The following is a 20533-nucleotide window of genomic DNA, read 5'->3' on the forward strand; positions in this document are numbered from 1 at the left end:
TCAGACGCTCCCGCATTTAAGAACAATCACTGCGAGAGATACAAAGGAAAAAGAACACAAAATCCAACGACAACACATGCTATCTTATTCTAGTACCATGTGCTCATAAAACCCATAATTCCTAGTACTTTCTGGATGGCAATCCCTTAAGCAAAGACATAATTTGTGACCAGGCTGGGTAAAGACAGACAGCCATTACTTTCTTAATGGCCAACTACCCAAAAAGGCTCAGTTAAGTGATCTCAACTAGCAATCTAATCAATTAAAATTGATAAGTGAAATACTTTTAACCTTTATTTCAGCAGGCTATTCCTGGGGTGGGGGGGGAGTGGTGCAGAGAAGGAAGGAATGTGAATTCCCAGCATAAAATTTAATTCCGTTTCATGGATACAAACATTCTTGCTACCCTGATGGAGTGGTCCCTTTGAAAGAAAGCTGTTTCCCTCTTCCCTTGACTCAAATCAGAGAAAGACTGGTTTATGGTTCTCCGCAGCCAACTCAATCAATTTAAACCCTCAGAGAAATCCTTATGGCAATTTCTCAAGGAGGAAAGGACCAAAGGAGATGAGCACAGATAGCACAAAGGGGACATAGCTTCTTTGTTCTTCCGAGAGAGAAGAAGAAAAGAGAATAAGGAGAGGGCAAGAAGAAGTTAGGGCCACCTGGGAGGCTCAGCTGGTTAAGCGTCCAACTCTTGGTTTTGGCTCAGGTCATGATCTCAGGGTCATGAGCTCGAGCCCCGAGTCGGGCTCTGAGCTCAGCGGGGTGTCTGCTTGAGACTCTCTCTCTCTCCGCCCATGTCTCTGCCCATGTCTCTCAAGTAAATAAATAATTCTTAAAAAAGAAAAAAAAAAGTTAGACAAGAGGGTAAAACCCATAATAATCACAGGGAATCTTCTATTTGGGGACAGTGCTCTCTTCTTTCCATGCATCACACTGAATTAGCAGGTAACACGGCATATGGTTTCTTGAGCACAGTCAGATGCTAGACACTATGCTCCGTCATATAATATTTCATATTATATATTCCACTCAAGTCTCAAAACAAGCCCATCATATAAGGAAGTTCATCACCATTTTCCAGGTGAGGAAATGGAAGTTGTAGGGGTTTCGATCATTCGTTGTGAATACACAGCAGGGGGCATGGGGGTCACATGCCAACCCTCAGTGGTCTATATCATGATGGCTGGTCGCACAACTGAACACTTTTGTCCAAACTCATCCAGCAGTACACTAAAACCTGGTGAATTTTGTCGGATATAAACTGTATTTCACTAAAGCTGAGTTAAAGCCGTGGGGACCCTGTCCTTACCATACACCACAAAGAGTGGCCATCCGCCGCTCCTGCCTGCTCAGTTTCCATCTCTTTGTGCGCTTCCTTTGAGGGCAACCTCCCTCCTCCCTCTCAAGTGAAGAGGGCCCCACTTCTCAAGAAATGGGCCCCACTTCCCAGCTTGGGGTTCGCCACATGACCCTGGCCTCGCCCGGTGATGAATCACATTCCTCTGACAACGACTGGTTCAGGGATGGCCCACCGACCCATGCCAGGCCAGAGAGCCCTGCTGCAGACTTCCACAGAAGTTACAGGAAAAGGATTCTCTGTTTCTGTCAGGTCTGCTTAGCTGGTTCAGCAGGATTTGGAGCTGCAGATGGCCACCTTGTTGCTACCTGGTGAGAGCCCTCCCAAAGATGAAGCCAGAACAAAGGGACGCCGAAATGAGACAGGGCGGCAGCTTCCTGATGATGCTGCTCGAGCACCTAGATCCAGCTATGCCTGAAGGCAGACATACTCCTGGACTTTTCAGTGACACCAGCCAGTTCCCCTTTCTTTTTCCCTAAGCTCACCCAGGTTGGGATTTCTGTCCCTTATAACCAAAGAATCCTACCATATCACAATGCCTCTAAGAAAGAGAAAACCACCTTGACCATCCATGTGCACCTGCCCTATAGCAAATGGAGGAAAGCAAGAGTGGTATGCGTGTGAGGCGGATTACAGGGGCTCGACCGGGCTTTAGGCCCACTGGCACTTTTAATCACAGCCTCATGCTCACGCTGCTGCGGAGAGCACGGCGCACTGTGTGGTTAGGGACGGAGCCCACGGCTGCAGGCTGAGCACACACTTCTCCAGCCTCCCCATCTCCGCCTCACCTCCAGGCTGGTGATTTGCACTTCTGCAAGTTCTCCCCTTTTCCGCAGCAGAGGCCCTGCATCACCGGAATCCGACAGAGACCCCTTACTCCACAAACCAATCACGCTCCGGTTACGTGGAGGGCAGGGTCGACCCCCCCTCACGCCGCACAGCTCCACCTGAGCTCCGGTAATCAGAGCCCGCAGATGGACTGCCAGGGGCCCAGCGACAAGGGCCCTTCTTTGAGTCTGGCAGGACGTGCACACTCTGTTAGCTTTTGGTGACAGATCAACAGCGGGAGCAAACACAGGTCACACCCCAACATTCCCAGTGACACCGGAGCCAGTGCGGCAGCGAGTGCATCCCTCCCTGCCCCTGCCCCTCCATCCCCCGCGCGGGACTCACTCAGATCTAGCACGTCATCCGTTTTGATCAGGTCCTCCTCCCGCGTCAGGGGCAACTGGGTCTCGGGCTCCCCTCGCAGCTGCAGCGATAGGGAGCGGAGCATGAAGAACACCCGAATGGCCTGCATGGACAGTTCAGGAGTAGAGGAGAACGAAATTGTAGTTATTCCGGGGAAGCGCTCCGTGTGCAGAAATCACACAGGGACCCTTGGTTTAAACAAACAAAACCAAACGAAGTCCACTTGTCCCAGTATCATGGCCCTGGTGTTTTCACAGCAAGGTAAATAAACAAATAATTGAAGGGGACAGGCAGTTTTTACTTCTGCACAGGTTTGGGCCACTTGACTTCAGCTGAGCACCTGTCCTTCTGCCAGGAGCTCTCCCCTAGTGCCATGTGGCCTTCACGACGCCCCTGCTTAGCAGTCAGCCCCATTTTGCGGACAATGCATCGGGATCCCAGGAGGCACAGTGAACTGCCCAGGTCACACGTCTGGGGGGACTAGAACCAGGCCTCTTTCTTCCAAGTAAACCGGCACAGAATATGGAAATCCGAATCACAAGTACTAGTGTTGCAATGTCCCGCCTAGCGAATGCGGGGGCAGGTAAGGCTGAAGATGGTAAGATGCTCGTAGGATTCAGAGCCAGCCAGACTCCACGAAAATCCTACCCCTGCCCCTCCCTGGGTGAGCGCGTTTGCAGCACAGTCTCAGCCCCTGGGCCTTACCACAGTGGGTAGGCTGTGGATGGGACAGCAGCCCTGGTGCCTGGCCGGCGTGCTGTGACATCAGTGCTCCAAGTGCCCCTTCGACTGACCCAGCCAGCTTTTTGGAGGCAGAGTCAGCTCCGTCAGCACAGGGATTCCTGGCCCGTGGAAGAGATGCCTGGGTGGCATCCAGTATGGCCATTAGGCATTCCCAGAGAGCAGGAAAAAAGCAGAATTCCCAGGCCCAGACCCAAAGAAGTTGGTGTAGAAAGTAGCTTTTACCCCAGACCCAGCATGCCCTGAGAACATCCCACCCCTGGGTCCTAGATTGGGGCTGAGTTGCCCACTAATGACAGGCCGGGAAGCGGAGGTGCGGCCCGTCGGAGAGGCCACCTCCATGCTACTTGCCTTGCCACACAGCTGATCAGCCTAGCTTCGGCATGCACCTGAGGGAAGCAGCCCGGGAGTCGGCCGTGTGAGCTCTGTGTTGGACTTGCCGGGCAAGGCCCCTGACCTCCGTGAGCTTCGATTTCCACATCTGTGAAATGGGGGCGGCAGTCCCTGCCCCACAGGGCTGCTAGGAGACTCTGAGAGAATGCTGGGGGGGAAGTGGGGAGCCCCCTGGCATGTGTTCCGAAACGGGGCAACTATCCTTTCCTCTAGCCACCCGCTAGCTGGGCACAGGGGAGGGCATGGGGACAAACCACTGTCGCCACTGGTGAGCCACACAACAATGAGTTCCAGCCCACTTCTGGTCTTCCTGTTTATAGTTCCGAGGCTACAGGCCTGGCACACGGAGAGGGGAGGCTGCCCTTCCGAGGACAAGGTGCCTCCCAAAACAAAGTGGGGAACAGAGCTTGCACGGGCTCCTGCTGACCCAGGCAACAAGGATACCCACCAGGACATTTAAACCCAAATCCAGTCTTGGCCTGGAACTGGCAGGAGACCTGAGCCAATGCCTCCTTCTCCTAATGGAGAAAACTGGAAGAACACGATTCTACCTCCTGGGTGTATCCTGAGGCCACGTGTTCCTCTCCATCCACCAGAAGCACTAGAGAAAGATAAGCCTTTGTAGTATAATGATGTGGGGGGCGGAGGGGTGGGGGGATTAGCACTGATCTGATTGTCCTTAGTTTTTTACAGTACAGCCTTCCTAAGACATCTGCAACAATCAAAAGAAAAAGAAGTGCCAAAGTTTCATTTTTTAAAAGTCAAAACAGCTTCTGTTTATTATGCGCCCAGTGTGTGCCAAGCACTGGGAGCACCTTACTGCAAGAGGGAACTGCTACGTGGTAAGAAACAGAGCCGGGAGGGGCAGAGCCATCCAAGTCCACGTGGCTGGGGCTGCCTTAGCTGGGCTTGGAAGCAGCGGTATCTGATGCATGTGCCCCTTAACCAAGCACACAAGGACACCCCCACGCCTGCACCAGCCTGACTGCAGAAAGCCCGAGATGCGGGGGACCGCTTGAACTATATGGCCATCTGAGCTCTCAAGGAAGAAGTCATGGCCTTGGATGCAAGGAGAAAAGCCCATCGGTCAGGTCCAAACAGAGGGAATGCTTCATTTCAGTGTCAAAAATCCATTCCTCTCCAAGGTTCTGAAGGCAAGGAAATCAAGCAGGACCCTTGCTGGGGGGTGAGAAAAGAGAAACACGTGTGGCTTTCTACAGACCATCACTCTGAGAACCAGAAACCTCCAATAGGAAAGGAGTTTGGGGGCGCCTAGGTGGCTCAGTGGGTTAAGCCTCTGCCTTCGGCTCAGGTCATGGTCTCAGGGTTCTGGGATTGAGCCCCACATTGGGCTCTCTGCTCGGCAGGGAGCCTGCTTTCCCCTCTCTCTCTGCCTACTTGTGATCTCTCTCTCTGTTGAATAAATTTTAAAAATCTTAAAAATCTTAAAAAAAAAAAAAGAAAAAGAAAAGGAGTTCAGAATTTGGCTCCTAATTTTGGCCTTTTTGGTAAAACATCGCTTTTGTTCTGGAAGCAACACATGGAAGGTATTTGTAGAAATACAAAATAATAATAATAATAATAATAATAATAATACAATAAAAATCTGAAGAATATGGAAGACACTGACCAGCCCCAGAACTTTGAGAATTCACAAAAGAGAGATAAAACACCAGGATGAGGGTCCTCAAATCCATCGCACAGCCCCCTAAACCATAAGCACCCCATCCCTGCTTACCCAAGGCCTGCCAGGGATTGGCAGGGCTGGACCGTGTCATCTCCCTAAAGCGTCTTAATGACCCTCTGTGGTTCCCATTTTACAGACTGGAAACCAAAACCTGGGGATGTAAGGCAGCCTGCCCACGGTGACTCAGCTAATAACTGGCCTCCAAAGTCTGTTCTTCCAGCCATATGCCTTTGCCTTCAAAAGATTTAAGGCTTGGGACCCAGGCTTTTATTGAGCGCTGCTCTTTACTTTGCCAAATAAACATGCACTTTAAAAAGTATTAAAATGGAAGAAGGAATTATTGCTCTTTCTGATGCTTCCCCAGAATGCCAGGAAGACGGACTCTGGATGCACACATTAGTTTTGGAAAGGGGTGACAGCTGAGTGTGCTCGGATATAATGAAAAGGCTCATCCCCTGTGCTCCAAGGTACCTGGGAGCAAGCCCTGCAGCTGGGTGGTGGGGAAGGAGCCCCCTCGGTGGGGCGGGATGGCCTCAGGGTCAGACAGACCATGCAAGTAAATCACGTGAATTCCCTGTGCCTGGGCTTGAGTTCTGGGAATGAGGTACCCACCAGCCCTGATCTCGGGGCCTCCCCGGAGGTGCGCCCACCGAACCCTGGGGCAGCCCTGGATTGAGCACTCAGGTCCAGTCCTCTCTCTGCTTCCCTTGTCACATTTGCAAGCCATGGAGTTCGGGTGGCTGTCACCCGGATGAGGAGCCCACCAGGCCGTGGAAGTGGCTGCGAAAAACCGGTCACTCCTAAGTGGGTGCCGAAGCAGGGTCACCTGGGCCCAGCCCGCTGCGAAAGCCCCTTGGCAATACGGAGAGTGTCCCACAGAAAATGTTCGTGGCCCTGAACCAGAAATGCTACTTCTGGGAACTTCTCTGAAAGAATGAAGCCAAAAGAAAGAAACCCTGTATTCGTGAAGCCTGCTCATGACAGTTTAGTTGAAAATAATGAATACTGAAAGCACCAGAACGTCTAGCAGCAGGAAAATGCCTGAGTAAGTCACGGCAGAAGTCGCCAGATAAACTTTCTTACAGTAAGAAATGTGACTTGAATTAAAACTGCATCCCAGCACGGACAGCTTCTCGCTGTACAAGGGAGAGAGGCCGGAAGACCGCGATGCACTCTTCCTGCCACCACGTAAAGACATGATTGAACAAAGACAGGGAGGAGACCCAAAAAGCGTCGAGGCCTTGTTTGTTTAGGGTGATGAAATCAGGGGAAATTCTTTCCTTCTACTTTCGAAACCCTACGAGATATTCTTTAATGTGAAACACACAGCCAAAGAATAAAGAAAAAGATCCTATTTCCTCGCGGGCAAGAGCGATCCACACAAAAACTGTTGGTGGTTTTACATGGGAACAAGGAACAGAAGTCAGGGACAAATAAAGCTTCACGTGACTCTATTTCATAATGGCTTCCAAGATTACCACAGAAAGATGGCCCGTGGCTTACATTCAGATTTGGAGATTCACCAGAAATTCCTCTCCCTAACTCTTCTCTACCCTGGAACTTCAGTAGATGGCTAAAAACTCTTTCCCTCCTGGGACACCAGACCACTCCACCCCTGTTTAACCAACACTTCCTGAGCTCGTCCTGCCTGCCGGGCACCTTACAGTCCCTCTTAGCTGCTTTGGGCAGGAGCTAAGAGACCAGACACATGAGGAGCTGAGGCTCAGGGAAGGTAAGCAACTTGCTCAAAGGCCCATAGCTAGAGCTGGCATTGAACCTTGGCTGGTGCCACCAGCCTGGGCTCTTTCTTTTTTTTTTTTTTTTTTTTTAAAGATTTTATTTATTTATTTGACAGATGGAGATCACAAGTAGGCAGAGAAGCAGGCAGAGAGAGAGGAGGAAGCAGGCTCCCTGCTGAGCAGAGAGCCCGACGCGGGGCTCGATCCCAGGACCCTGAGATCATGACCTGAGCCGAAGGCAGAGGCTTTAACCCACTGAGCCACCCAGGTGCCCCCCTGGGCTCTTTCTTAATGGCTTCTCTTAGCTGCCCCTGGGATAGGTCAAGCCACATCCCCATTTCTGCTTCCATGTTCTCATCAGATCCCAGAAGTTCCCATGACCTTCGCTTCAACGTGAGCTCCCCTTAGCAGCTAGCATGGCTCAGTGGCACTCTTGCCATTTGGGCCTTATTTTATATTATTTGTTCACAGTCTATTCTTGCATTTTGCACAGTGCCTGGCTCCTAGAAAGCCACTCAACAAATATGTCAAATGAAAGAAGGAAGAGAGTAAATTGCAAAATGCAAAAGGGACGTCATGACTTTTGGTGTCAGTTGCCTCCCTGGGGCCTGCAAGGCCTGGGCATCCTCCTCTCCTGTCCCCTCCACTCACTTGTCACCCTGCTCCTTGAACTTGCTACATTCTTCTGTATCTCAGGGACTCCGCACTCACTGACCCCTCAGCCCTGTTCATTTCTGCACCCTCAGGCCCAGCATCTGGCATCCAGTAGGCATCCAGGGGCTCTCTGGTGATTGAAAGGAGGACTATTTTACAAGTTAGGAATGATGCATTAGTAAGGGGTGTCTGAACTTCTTTAATAAGCCCTTAAAGGAAATAAAAGGTGGGATTTCTGAAAAGTGTCAGCCTCCTGAAAGTTAAAAAAGTCTGCTTGGTGGGGGGGGGGGGGAGAAAAAGAAGAAAACCTTTGAATCCAAAAAGATGAAATGGAATGATTTTTGGATGAAAGCAAAGAACTTGAAACAAACCACATAAGCCCTCAATTGCTTGCTAAACCATACACTTCCTTCAGCTCAAATTCAAAGCACACTGCTGTGTTCTGTGTCTGAAAGGGACACAGGAGCTAAGCTTCTGGATGATTCTAGACAGCTGCCTCGGAACGGGAACTGGACTGAGGTGAGTGGCCAAAATCCTCCTTCAGAAGCAAAGGGAAGCTTCTCTCAGGCAGATGGCTTCACTCTGAGATGGTCAGGACTGTTTTATAAATCCTGCCACCTTCTCCCTGGCTCTCTAAACCCAGGGACCCTGAGACTTGAGGGTTGATTGTATAAACTCGTCAGACAAAGGCTTGAACAAGAGACTGCAGGGAAGCCCAGGCATTCCCAAGGGCTCTCGGTCTGTGCTTCAGGTAGCAGTTGGGCTCTGCATCCCATCGGAGGCAAGAGAGGTGGGCGGCACAGCCCTGGGAACTTACAACCAAGTGAGATGTCAGGGGCAAAGGGAGGAAGGGAACCCCTGCCCTCGAGAACTACTACTGGCCTTCTGTGCTCTGCCTTTCAGTCTCCACAGCGACTCTGGCAAGTCAGGTACATGCTGCTCGGAGATGGGAAAAGGAATCCCGGAGCCCAAGTGACCCTCCCTCTGCCATATGACTTAGCCTTGAATTTCTCCCATCCTCTCCTGTGGATCAGGACCATCTACCCCAAGCCAGCAGGGCTCTAAGGCTCCCAAGACTGGCCCCCTCTAGCCTCATCACTTCTCACTAAGCCTCCCTCATTCTGGGCTCCAGCCATGTCCCCTCCCTGGGGGTGCCGGAATGAGCCACGTCTGTCTGGGCCTTTGCCTCCCCTGCTGCCCAACTGATCCCTCTGCTGCCCATTCTGCCTCCCTCCCCAGGGAGGATGAGGGGCCTGATCTCATGTTCCTTTAGCAACAGCCTCAGCCACACAGACTGGCAATGCTCCCTTCCCTCCCTTGCCCTGCACACTGACTCCTTGAGGACCGAGGCAGTGTATGTTATGTCCCTGGTGTCCAGTACCAAGTAGGGCTAATAAATACAATGAAGGGAGCAGTGGGAAGAAGCAGGTCAGAGCGGCTAAGAGTGTGGGCTCTGGAGGCCACGCTGCCTGCACGGAGTCCTGGCTCTGCTACTTATTAGCTGGGGGACCGTGAGCAAATCACTTGATCTCATCATGTCTCAGTTTCTTCCTCTGCAAGATGGGTTCCTATGATGCCAACTTCCTAGGACGGTGGTAGAATTCCATGAGGAGGTTCAGACAAAGAACTGGTATGAACGACACACCTGATATCAAACACGAGCTCATCTAAGTGTTGAGCAACTGGGGCCCTTGGGACCAAAAAGAAGGCAGAGTACAACCCAGAGCAGCAGCTCTTACCATCCACACAGCCTCCCGGACCCCTGGCTCAGGGGACAAGGTGGGCCTTGGGGACAGGACCTTCATGCTAGCCTCGCCAGGGAACATCTCCGAGGCCAACCAAAGGCTACGAGTGAGCACGCCCACCTGTGAATGAGTTGCCAACATAAACCTGCGTTTGTCAGAACTGGTCCTAGGGTGCCGGCTGATGCCGTGATGCCCAGTGCAAACAGTGCCACCCACAAACATGCTTGTGGGCCCGGTCATGGGGCCTGCAGGGCTGCCTGGGAGCCTAAGGAAGGAGGGTGTCACTGGCTCAGACGGGGTGGGTCCTGCCATGAGGTCTGCGGGTTTGGTCAGACAGCAGGGAATGTTCAGTGACTAAAACACACAGGTCGGCTTTCCTCTGCAGTCCCCTCCCGCCCAGGCCTCCGAGGCAAAATCACCGCCCAGGTGGAGGAAGACCATGGAATCCTCCTGTTTGAGGCCAATCCAGCAGGTCCCTCCTGCTTCTCAAAATCCCCAAATTAACACCTCGGCCGCTCTGGTTAGATGGGGATTAGCTGAGAAGCAGACGGCAAGGAACTCATCTAATGCATCCATTCATGCCTCCAGGGAATGATTTTCTAGGAAGAGGTGATGGTGCTTTCTAAGAAAGAAACTGATCTTACGCGAGAGATAAAATACCATGAATGGCCCGTGAGCCAGCTTCAGAAAAACGGCGCTGATAAGGGACGCGCACTCCCGCAGGGTTCTGAGAACTCCTCTGCTTTTCACACAGAGGAGCGGGCTGGCTAGAGTCACAGTCTCATGTGCGTGTGCCTTGCCCCCAGATCCCTCAGATATCTTACCATGGCGCCGTGGCACCGTCTCCGGGGGTCCCGAGCCCCTCTGGGAGGGAATTTCACACCAAGGCCTCCCCTGCCCTTGCCTGTTCCAGGCTCAAAGGCGTCCCCCCAAAGCCAGGGGCTGGGGCCCTGCTCTGCACCAGCCAAAGCAGCCTGCCTGGCCCTCACACAGGGGAATCTCAATCCTGCTTTGGCCAAGGGCAGCTCGCCTTGGGAAGTTCCTCCCGGTGGCGGGGTGCCAGTGCGGGGTGCTGTCATCTGTCCCCTGTCCCAAAGTGGGTTGGAAGGCAGGCTCTTGACCTGGTCAGATGGCGGCCCAGGAGAGGAGGGTCCCGCTTGTGCTTACTCACCCGCCGGGTCTTCTCCACGTCGCCACATGGCAGCCGCTTCACAAAGTCGATGCCAGTCAGTGGCGTGCCCGTGGGGGGCAGGAGGATGGAGGCGTCCATCATGAGATACTCCACGTTCATGGGCTTCATCTAGAAGAGAGACATCAAAGGAAACCTCACCAAAGGGAGGAAGAGGACAGGGCAGGTTACCCAGGCCCCTCGCCTGCACCGGCGCACAGCAAGTGAGTAAAGCGAGCCCACAAGAAGGCTGGCATGAGGTCTCAAGGCAGCCCGGAGTGTGACACATAAGCCTTTGTTTCCCAAGACACGGATTTTTTCCTTCCCTTGAGGTGGCAGCTCAGACACTCCCCCGAAGCTGCCTCCGTGCTATGAAGAGCTGTGGTCCCCCCCCGGCTCATTCCCCCACACCCGGGCAGGAGCGGGGCCCTGACCGCAACCTGCCTCCCTCTCTTTGTGCTGTCAAGGATGACGACAGCAGATGTAGCGATGGCAGCCCCCAGTTATCGTGGACTACGGACTGCGGGCAGGCGGCGAACTGCAGGCTTTGCCTGCATGATCCTACTTAATCCGCCCAAACAGTCCACAAGGGATGTTTCCCGATCTGCTCATGGGAAAACAGAGACTCAGCTAGTGGGCGGCAGAACTAAGATGCAGACCCAGGCCTGCCCTGCTCCAGATCCGACTCCTGCCACATGACCACCATCCCCCTTCCCTGCCTCACCGCCTTTACCTGGGATCATACAACAGAGCCACTTACTGAGTATCTATCTACTAAGTGCCAGGCGCCAGCAGGGCTCACCTCCTGCTGGACAGCGCGGCTTGCTGATGCTGTTCCTTATTACCGAGGGGGACAGTGAGCTCAGAGGAAGGGTGTGGTCCCACAGCCTCTGGGCCACATGGGAGCAGAACTGTCTGCCTGCTTCCACACCACCTCCAGGAAGCCTTCTCTGATTACTACGATATTTGGTAGCAACATCTCCCCTCCTGGAACTCTGCTGCATCAGTACAGACAGTGAATATCCATGTATTTTGGGACATGCACACTTCATTTCCCTGACATCATAAAGGAATGACATTTCCCAAGGTAAATTTCCTATAGAACTAACTTTACTCCTTCAAGCATCCCATGCTTTTTTGTGTCTTTTTGAGTTTCGTTTCGTTTTGTTTTTCAGAAAGTGGCCTTCAATCGTTACCACACCCTCTGCCCCTTCCGGAACATACAGCTGACTGACTACCCAGGACAGCTGTGACGAGGGCCCAGCTATCTGGGCTAAGGAGCCAAGGAGACACTTAGTGCACTCTGCCTGCCTTTTTCTTTTGGCCTCTGTAAGCAGATCCCCCACAAAGCCTGGGGTTCCCCCATCCCAAATCCCTTTATCCTAGGGCTGGGTGGTGGAGCCCTGAGCTGCATCGGGGGCCACCCCTGGCACCACCTTCCGGCAGTGTCTTCCAGACTGCCCGCCACTCCCTAGCAGCCCTCCCACCCCCGACAACCCGGAAGCCGCCTATGGCGCGAGGGAGAGGAAGTCAATATGAGTGGTGCGCACACTCTCCAGGGGGCATCTCCTAGGCACTTGAGCCCAGGCGTGTGGTGTGGGACCCATCTCACAGCCCGGAAAAATGAACACTGAGAACATAAGCAACCCACGGAAGGTCACGCAGTTAGTAAGTAACAACAGCAGAAGGGTGCCTGGGTGGCTTGGTCAGTTAAGTGTCAGACTCTTGGTTTGGGTTCAGATCGTGATCTTAGGGTTGTAGGATCCAGCTCTGGGTCAGAATCGGCTTGAGACTCCCTCCCTCTTCCTTTGCCCCTCCCTCTCTGCCCCTCCCCCTGCTTGCACACTGAGTGTACACTCTCTTGCTCTCAAATAAATACATTTTTAAAAAAGGCAGAAACTGAGCAGGGGTTTAGGAGCCTGAGCTTTTTCACATCGTCAAGTGACATATGAGCCTTATGTTTCCAACAGGAAACCGAACTATGGAGAACTGCGCTGCAGAACAGGACATCCCAGGGACAAGCATCATAGCAGCAAATCCCCGAATCCACTCCCCTCTAACTACCGGTCCAAAGTGTAGAAGACGGATATATTCTCCCAGGGGCTGGGGGAATAATGGGGAGCAGGGGCCATCTCCAGGTGGGAGGCGCGCCTGAGCGGCCCGTACACCACCAGAGCAGGCCTCGGGTGCTACTGCGGTATTTCTGGAGATGATCTACGCCAACTGACGTCTTCCCTGGAACAGGCTCTGCAGAGGCCTCGGAAGTGCCGAGGGCGAGGACGTGGTAAGGGCCCAGCAGTCCACACCCGGTGAGATGAGCTTGGGAGCCAGGAGCCACTTAGAGCAAGCGCTTTTATCTTCGTGACACTTAGGTTTACTACAAACTTCTTGAATCACTCCCCTCTTTGATGAGCAATGTCCACGAGACGGACATTTATCCTCTATTTACTGAGTGCCAACTAAGGGTCAGATGACAGGGATGCACGGAAATGAACAAAACGGAGAAAGCTGTCACCTTCAGAACTGATCTTTTCCCATGACTGTGCCTGATGGATGGAGGAGATAGGGCTGACGCTGAGCCGGTGCTGTGGACTCCAGGACAAGCAACACGCTAGAACATTCCGGAGGCACAGCAAAGGGCACTGGAGGCAAACTGCTGGGCTTTGGAATCCTGACTCTGCACCTCACTGGCTGGGCAGATGTGGGGCCTCACTCAACCTCTCTGATTCTTGCCTCCTGATCGGGGCGACAGGAGCAGTAAAAGAACGAACACATCCAATGTGCACTATGCTCCTGATTCGTATCAAAGGGAATCTTCCCGACCCATCTATGGCACAGCCCACAGAGGGGGAGTGTGGGACCATGTGAAATTTCACCAGCAGTGGGGATCAAAAGGCACCGCTTCTGATTCACCTCCCCACCAATCTCGGCCAGAAAGGCCCCAGTTAGACAGTGTTCTCCCAGTTCCACAGGACAAGCGCGTGGGCCCCCACGTGCGTCCCAGCCCCTCACTTACTGTCATACTCCTGTACTCATCTTCAAACATGTCCAAGAAAATTTCTTCTCCCTAAAAAGAGAGGAAGGGAGAGAGATTATGCATATTTCTTTCCATAAACACCAAAGTATTACAAACTCCAGCTCACGGCTGTTGGGGCCATCTGCTTCTCATTAGTGAGTTCTCATGAATCGCCAGGAAGGACGACACACACACGAACACGAATACACATGCTCAAACGAAAGCCCAAATATCATATGGCACCTCTCAACATTTCTCTCTTTTCTTTTTCAAGCATGTAGAGTTAGATTCCTTCTGTCAAGGCAGCGAATTAAAACAACAAAAAGAACACCATACGTAATGAAACTACAAAAGTGGGTGACATTACGAGTGTTTCTCCATCATCCGCGTGTTGAGAACGGGTGGAGAAACGGGAAGCCTGGTTCAGGGGCCACGTTAAATCCGTGGGGCTCCCACCTCAGAGAGGCGGCACGTAATGAAGCATACTTAACGCTACAAGTACACAGCTCGTCCCGGTCGTTTCTGAGGCACACCCGTGAGGCCCCACAGCTCCGCAGGGCTGCAGTGGGTAAGACTCTGGCTCGGAGACTCACAAACCAGGGGCCCAGTCGCAGCTGTGCCTCTCAGAGCCTCCTTCTGGTTCGCTGCAAGACTGGAATGACAGCCCACATCTATGCGGGTCACTGCGAGGATGCGAGGGTTAGTCCGAGTAAAGTGGTGGCTGCAGAGCCTGCCACTCGTTCGGGGCTGGTAAATGCTAGCACTCGTGGTCACTATGGTCACCCCTGGAGGGAGCACAGCCCAGGAGGGGGAGGGAGTGGAGATGCAGTTGAAGGCACCATGGCTATTCAAACTGTCCTCTCTCCTGAGTCCTGAAACTCATTCTCTCTCTCTCTCTCTCTCTCTCTCTCTCTCTCTCATATACATAAGCACACGGTCAGGATGGGAAAAGGAGCAATCCTTATATATTTTTCCAATTGTCAGAACTACAGATAAACTTGAATATTCTTGCGTGGCAATAAGAACCATGTAAGAACCACAGAGATCCCAACGCTGAGAATATGCAAAAGCTTCTGAGATATTATACTTCAGGTATAGCCCTTATAGGACAAAAGAACAATCTGGGTGGGGGAAGGGAGCTACAACTCAAATACAGCTCTCCTTAGGCTAAAAATAAATTCTCTGGGAAAATTCCTACCTATATATCTCTGTCGTTCTGGGGGTAGAGGGAACCAACTAAGAGCAGTTATCCTGGAAAGAGACCCAAAGATGACTAATGCAGCCGTGAGGCTCTCCCACTGTCTTCTGGGCTTTGCTGAGGTCTTGTATTCTCGCTCAGAGGCCAAGCACCTTGGGATGCTAACAGGAGCCTGGGATCTCTTCCCCCATGTGTGGGGTCCCACAGTGGTTCCCCCTCATCTGGGCGTGGCCGCCACGTGGCAGGTGCATGGGGTCATCTGCGGCTGGCGAGGTGGATTTCCGGGTTATAAGACCTCGTTTTCTCCCCACGAATACTGACAATAATAGTGGCTTAAAAAGCTTCCTGCAGAGAAGAAGGGTCTGGTGCATCTGTGCCTATGATTCACGGCAGTTTGTAGAGATAATGAAAGAGGCTGAATGATAACAAGATGGCAGCGCCAACACCCTTCCTCCTCCAGGGAGGTTCTCGGCGTCAGCAAAACGACGAGGGGAAACCCCGGCTAACTGGACCTGGAGAGACCAGACACAGAGGTCAAAATCTCAGGGAGCCATGGGGCCCATGTGAATGTGGATTAACCCATCTCCGGCTGACAGACGATGCACTTCCCTAGGAGTACATGACGCTTCAGATATAGAGCAAAACAAAACCATCACAGCCAGATGTTTCAAAACTAACCATCTGGAATCTGAAGAGGACATCGACAAATTCCTCGGTGACTCAGAGTCATGGCGGTCCTTTACACAATCTCACTAAACTCAACGATGAAGATTTGGAAGCCTGTATGAGGCATCCTGGCATAAATGTCTGTAAACGACATACACGTGTAGAATTCACGAATGCATGAGTAACTCAAAAGTTATACGAAAAACACGGATACCTCACGAACATATTGATTTACATATGTAATTTACTCCCATGCATGCATGCAATTTATGTATAGACTCATCAATAACCAATTTCACATATCATTGGATAAGCAAACTATCACAGACTAGGGGTGAGCCCTCAGAAGGGGTTCTGCAAAGACAAGCATGGGCCAAAGAGTGCAGGGCCTGCTGCTCGGGGGTTGGACCTGGCGTGTGCTCACTCAGTGTGCACAGGTACAAGAAGGCACCACAGACTTGTGATCGGTATGTGCGCACGCCTAGATATGACAATCCCGTCTCTGTGACACACACCAAGCTGCCCTCCCCTGCGCCTTGGCCACTTACCTTATAAAAATGCCGAACTAGGTGAACGCTTTCTTCTCGGGCACCCTGTTGAGAGAGGGAAGGCGTGAGGGAGGCCAGTGAGTTGGGTAAGTCACCAATTCCAGAATCTGAGCGCATATCAAGCATATGAGAGGCGGGGATCATATCCTTAAATCTATAAAGTGGTTTGTAACACAGAGGGAGGGAGGGAGGAGGGGCTCAAAACAAAAATGGGCAAAGGAGAGGGGACTCCGGGGGGTGACACGGAAAGTGATTAACATCTAGTTAGGTGGGGGAAGTGGGTTATAAACTATGGCCATGGTGAATCTTACAATGTGTCAGTGTGTGCGTATCTGGAAAGACACACACCAAAGTGTCCATGGTAGCTGTTCCTTTCTACCTCTGTACTCTCTAAATAAACATGAAATTTAAATATATAATATATAAATCCCTCTCAAATAAACCTGAAAAATAAGAGGGAAACAATAAAAACTATAAGTGTAGATATTAGCACAGTAAACCATCAGTACGTAAAAAGCATGCGTGTGTTCGGACATATAAAACATTTTTGTAATACACAAAGAAAAATTATAAAATTCTGCTTAACAAATACAGGGCCACTAATTGTCACAGAAATTACAGAAATTCCATAGTGAAGAGGGCTCCTCGAGCCAGTCTCTGAGGAAGGGTTGCTCCACTGAAATGACTGGGTTGCTGGGGACCCCAGGACCAGGGCTCCCCTCTAGATCTAGCATCTTCCTTCCCACGGCTGCACACGGAACCTGGGCAACAGGACGGGGCCCTCACCTCTAGGCAGGCCAGGTGCACGTCCTTTATGATGCAGCCCGTGCTGGTCACCACTTGCTGCTTTAGGAGCAGGCAGCTGAGCTCCAGCGTTGCCAATCGGATCTTCCCATCTACAGGGCGAAGGCAGGGTCAGCCTCACACAGGCTGGTGGGAAGCCCTGAAACAGTTTCTTGCTTTGCCCACTTTGAGCTTAACAGGTCAGCTGACGGCCCCTTGACATCCAGCAGGGACACAGAGGGAACTCACACGCCAACCCCTTCCCAATTACAATAGAATGTTCCATCCACCCCGAATATTTCCCTGCACTCCCTTTATCAGGGGAGGGGAGGCAGGAAGAGGAGGGTTACTAATTATTCCTGAAGGCTGGGAAAGTGGCCATCTGCGGTGGCATTCCTTGGCTGGGTTCCCTCCCCTTTTCAGGAACTAGCACCCCTCTTTCCTTTGGAGACTCATCGACCCCACTTTGGGTGGAGCCGGTCCCTTTGCTCTGCCCTAGGGAGGGGCCCATCACCCAGGCTGGTCAGTGTGCTCTATTCCTCCGGTCACAGTGACTGGGGAGGGGACAGACAAAGGGGCTGGTCAGAGCCAAGAAGGCTCAGTTCCACAAGGCTCCAGGACCCCTTAGCAAAAGCAACTCTCATGCTGGGCTGAGGGCAGGACAGGAATAGTGCTGGGGCCGTGAGCGGCCCTGAGGGCCACCAGCCTGATAATCCACACGGGCCACCTCTGTACCCTTGCCTGCGTTTCCCACCTTTCGTCCAAGCCCACCTTTCCCATCGGACCACCCAGAGTCTGCCCCCTGTGGCGAGGCCCGCACCCCAGCAGGGAAAGGGATGGCTGGGGCTGCTGCTGGCCGTCATCCTGCTGACACGCAAAGCGGGACAGCCCAAAAATAGTCCCAAAAGCACTGCTCCAGCTTCTGAGTCCAGCTGTGCCTGAAGCCAGGCTCCAACAGACTCCCAAGCTGCACAAGCCGGCAGTTTGTTTGCATTGCTTCAGCCCATCTGCGTCGGTTTCTGTCGCCGGCAACCATGCCCTGACTAACCCACCTGCTGTGCTACTGTGAGCCAGGCGCGGTGCTGGGCACGTCGCAGACCCTCCCTCCAGGAGTCTCGGGGAAAACGCACTGCAATGGGTGCTCTAAAGGCTGAAGTTCGGGCAGGGGAAGTGACGTGTCCCAAGTCTCACCCTGGGGGGTGGGAGACTCCAGGGGCTCTGAATGCCAAGACCCACATCAGGCATTGCCCCTAGAAGCATCTGGGGCTGCCTGATAGGTGGGCAACCTGCTCTTAGGCAAACTCCTCCCTGGGTCTTCGAGCGCACTGCTGGGGAGATGTCTCAATGTGGAAAAGGGGCCAGGAGAGGAAGATGTCTCCAGACCACACTCCTGAGATCCTGGAAACCCCAGCGATCAGGATGGGCTCCTGGGAAACACTCAAGGCAGATGTACCACTGCACGCCTCCCTCCCCACCCTTTTCTGCTTTGTGTGTCAGGTGGGGAGCAGGAGAAAGGGGGTCATTTGCAGGGAAAGGCTGCTTGGTCTCAGCCACGGAGCTAAGCCCCCTCCGCCCAGCATGAACACTGCTTCTGTGCCGCGCCCACCCACCTCCCACCTGCAGCTCTCTTGGGCACATCTCACTCCTGCTTGCCCCTCCGCAGAACCCCACTGGCCCAGCCACGAGCCCCCTGCTGCTGCCTCCAGGGAACGGGAGTGTGATCTTCCAACAAGACCTTCCTTCCTTTGCAAGCTCCTGCCAGGTGCTGCCATGCCCCACTGGCCCCCTCAAGGGGCTGGCTGTCCCTCCCCACCCTGGAGGCTCCTCTCTAACATTCAGGCCACGCACTGCCTTCCCTCACCACTGGGCCACACGTCCTCAAAGAGCCCTCAGCCACCATCCTCAGGGATGAGCTCTGCTCCCTGCGCTAGACCTCTCCGTAGAAAACCGACCCCACCAGGTGCCCTTGCTTCTGAGCCACACCTGTCTCTCCTGCTGCCCCTTCTTCTTCCATGTGGGACCTGGCTCAGGCTCCTGTGCTGGCTCCCCGCTCCATGCCACCTGAGGACACTTGTAGTGGCCCAGGGCTTGGTCCCAGAAGTCCTCTCTTCTCTGCTGTGGCTTCCAGAACCACCCACATGTCTGTGAGTCCCACAGTGTGAGCTCTAGAGTCGATCTCCACATGGAGTCCCAGGCCCCTGGGACTTCACACACCCCCAGCAGCGACTCCTAGACGGCAAGAGCCACAACTGTCCTGCACCTCCCCTACCCTGGTCATTTGCCCACAGCGGCTGGCAGGCAGGAGGCACTCAACAAATATTTGTCCATGGACCCTGTTCCCCAAGCCTCTGTACTCTCTCCCCAAAGTCCCACTGGGCTTCCTGCTGCCTGGCGGAGCGCACTCCTTGTGACTTCTGAAGTCCGGGCCTGCAACCATAAGCCCCACCCCTGCCCTCCTCCTGAGACTGACCCGGGCCCAACCCCACACCGTTCCTACTGCACAGCTCAGTGGTTCTCTCTCAACCAGGCCATGTCTCCGTCGGGCCCCTTTCTGTGCCCTCGCTCACACCATGATGGCCTCTCTCGCTGCCTCTACAGAGAACTGGCCTTGCCGTCAGGGTCTCTCAAGCTCCTCATGGCTGACGTTTGGGTCAGGTGATCCTCTGTCATTGGAGGCCAACCTGTGCGCTAAGGACGTTCAGCGGCATCCCTGGCCCTGAGATGCCAGGAGCACCCCCTCCTCAAGCTGTGACAACCAAAAATGTCTCCAGATGTTGCCAATTGTTCCCCCAGGGTGGGGGGAGGGCAAAGTTGTCCCCACTGAAGAAACACCGGCTCATTCCATCTGCTTCTAGCCCTTGTCCCGGCTGCAGATCCTCAGCCCAAACCTCAGAACTGGGCTGACAAGTGTGCGACGCTGGGCATGTCTTGTACTATCGAGAGCCCCCGATTCAAACCTTCCAGCCTTCCCTCACACATGCTCTCAGCCTGGTTCATGCTCGGACGTGGCCTCAGCCACCGCGAGAGGAAGGCTGGGGACACTGGCGCCGCTGGCCCAAGAAGGGCTGGGTGTGGAAGGAGAGGAAAGACAGGGTCCTGCACACACACCACGGCGGGGGAAAGAGGAGGAGACCCCGAGGTCAAGACAGGCTGGACAGGATGGGATGGGTGGGCCCAGGGTAGGCACGGCCCAGGGAGTGGCTGCGACCAGCCTGTATTCCCAGAAAGGCCGGGTCTAGAACCCAGGACTCCTGGCGCATGGTCCGGGGGCCTGGTCCCTCTCCCTCTGCTGCCCCCTTGAGCAGCCACGCCCCAGGCACCTGGCTGGGCCGCGTTGTTCATGATCCTGATGAGTCTCTCGGCCAGGAGATGGTTATAGGTGGTCTTCTCGGCCGCACCGGGCACCGGAAGCTGGATTTGCTCGAGTTTTTCAGGATCCATGCCTGGAATGCAGAAAGGGACAGGCTGTCAGTGGAGTTCCCTCATCAAGGACGCTGCTCATCCCGAAAGCCGCGGTCTGGCTCCGGGATCTCCGCCATGACTGGCGCTGCCCGAACCCCTGCTTATGGCAGACTTCTCTGCGAGCGGAACTTAAACCCACATACTAAAACATGCATTTTCTGTCACTATTTGTAAATGGGGAC

At 53.4% G+C, this 20533-nt stretch overlaps 1 protein-coding gene across 9 annotated transcripts in view; it reads right to left on the reverse strand.

Moving 5' to 3' along the window:
• The window catches only part of CLEC16A (C-type lectin domain containing 16A), a 202530-nt gene that overhangs the window by 94015 nt on the left and 87982 nt on the right, over positions 1–20533 (reverse strand). For all 9 annotated transcript variants that reach the window (XR_013968418.1, XR_013968419.1, XM_080830266.1 and 6 more), the window contains exons 13-18: positions 20210–20332; positions 16893–17002; positions 16107–16151; positions 13695–13745; positions 10682–10810; positions 2534–2654 (exon numbers count right to left, since the gene is read on the reverse strand). Coding sequence is in view for 7 of the 9 variants with exons in the window: in XM_080830266.1 (XP_080686392.1) it covers positions 2534–2654; positions 10682–10810; positions 13695–13745; positions 16107–16151; positions 16893–17002; positions 20210–20332 (579 nt within the window). In the remaining 2 variants the exon portion in view is untranslated. The remainder of the gene's footprint in view (positions 1–2533; positions 2655–10681; positions 10811–13694; positions 13746–16106; positions 16152–16892; positions 17003–20209; positions 20333–20533) is intronic.

This window comes from Martes martes (assembly GCF_963455335.1).
Source record: "Martes martes genome assembly, chromosome: 18".
NCBI classification, from domain to species: domain Eukaryota; kingdom Metazoa; phylum Chordata; class Mammalia; order Carnivora; family Mustelidae; genus Martes; species Martes martes.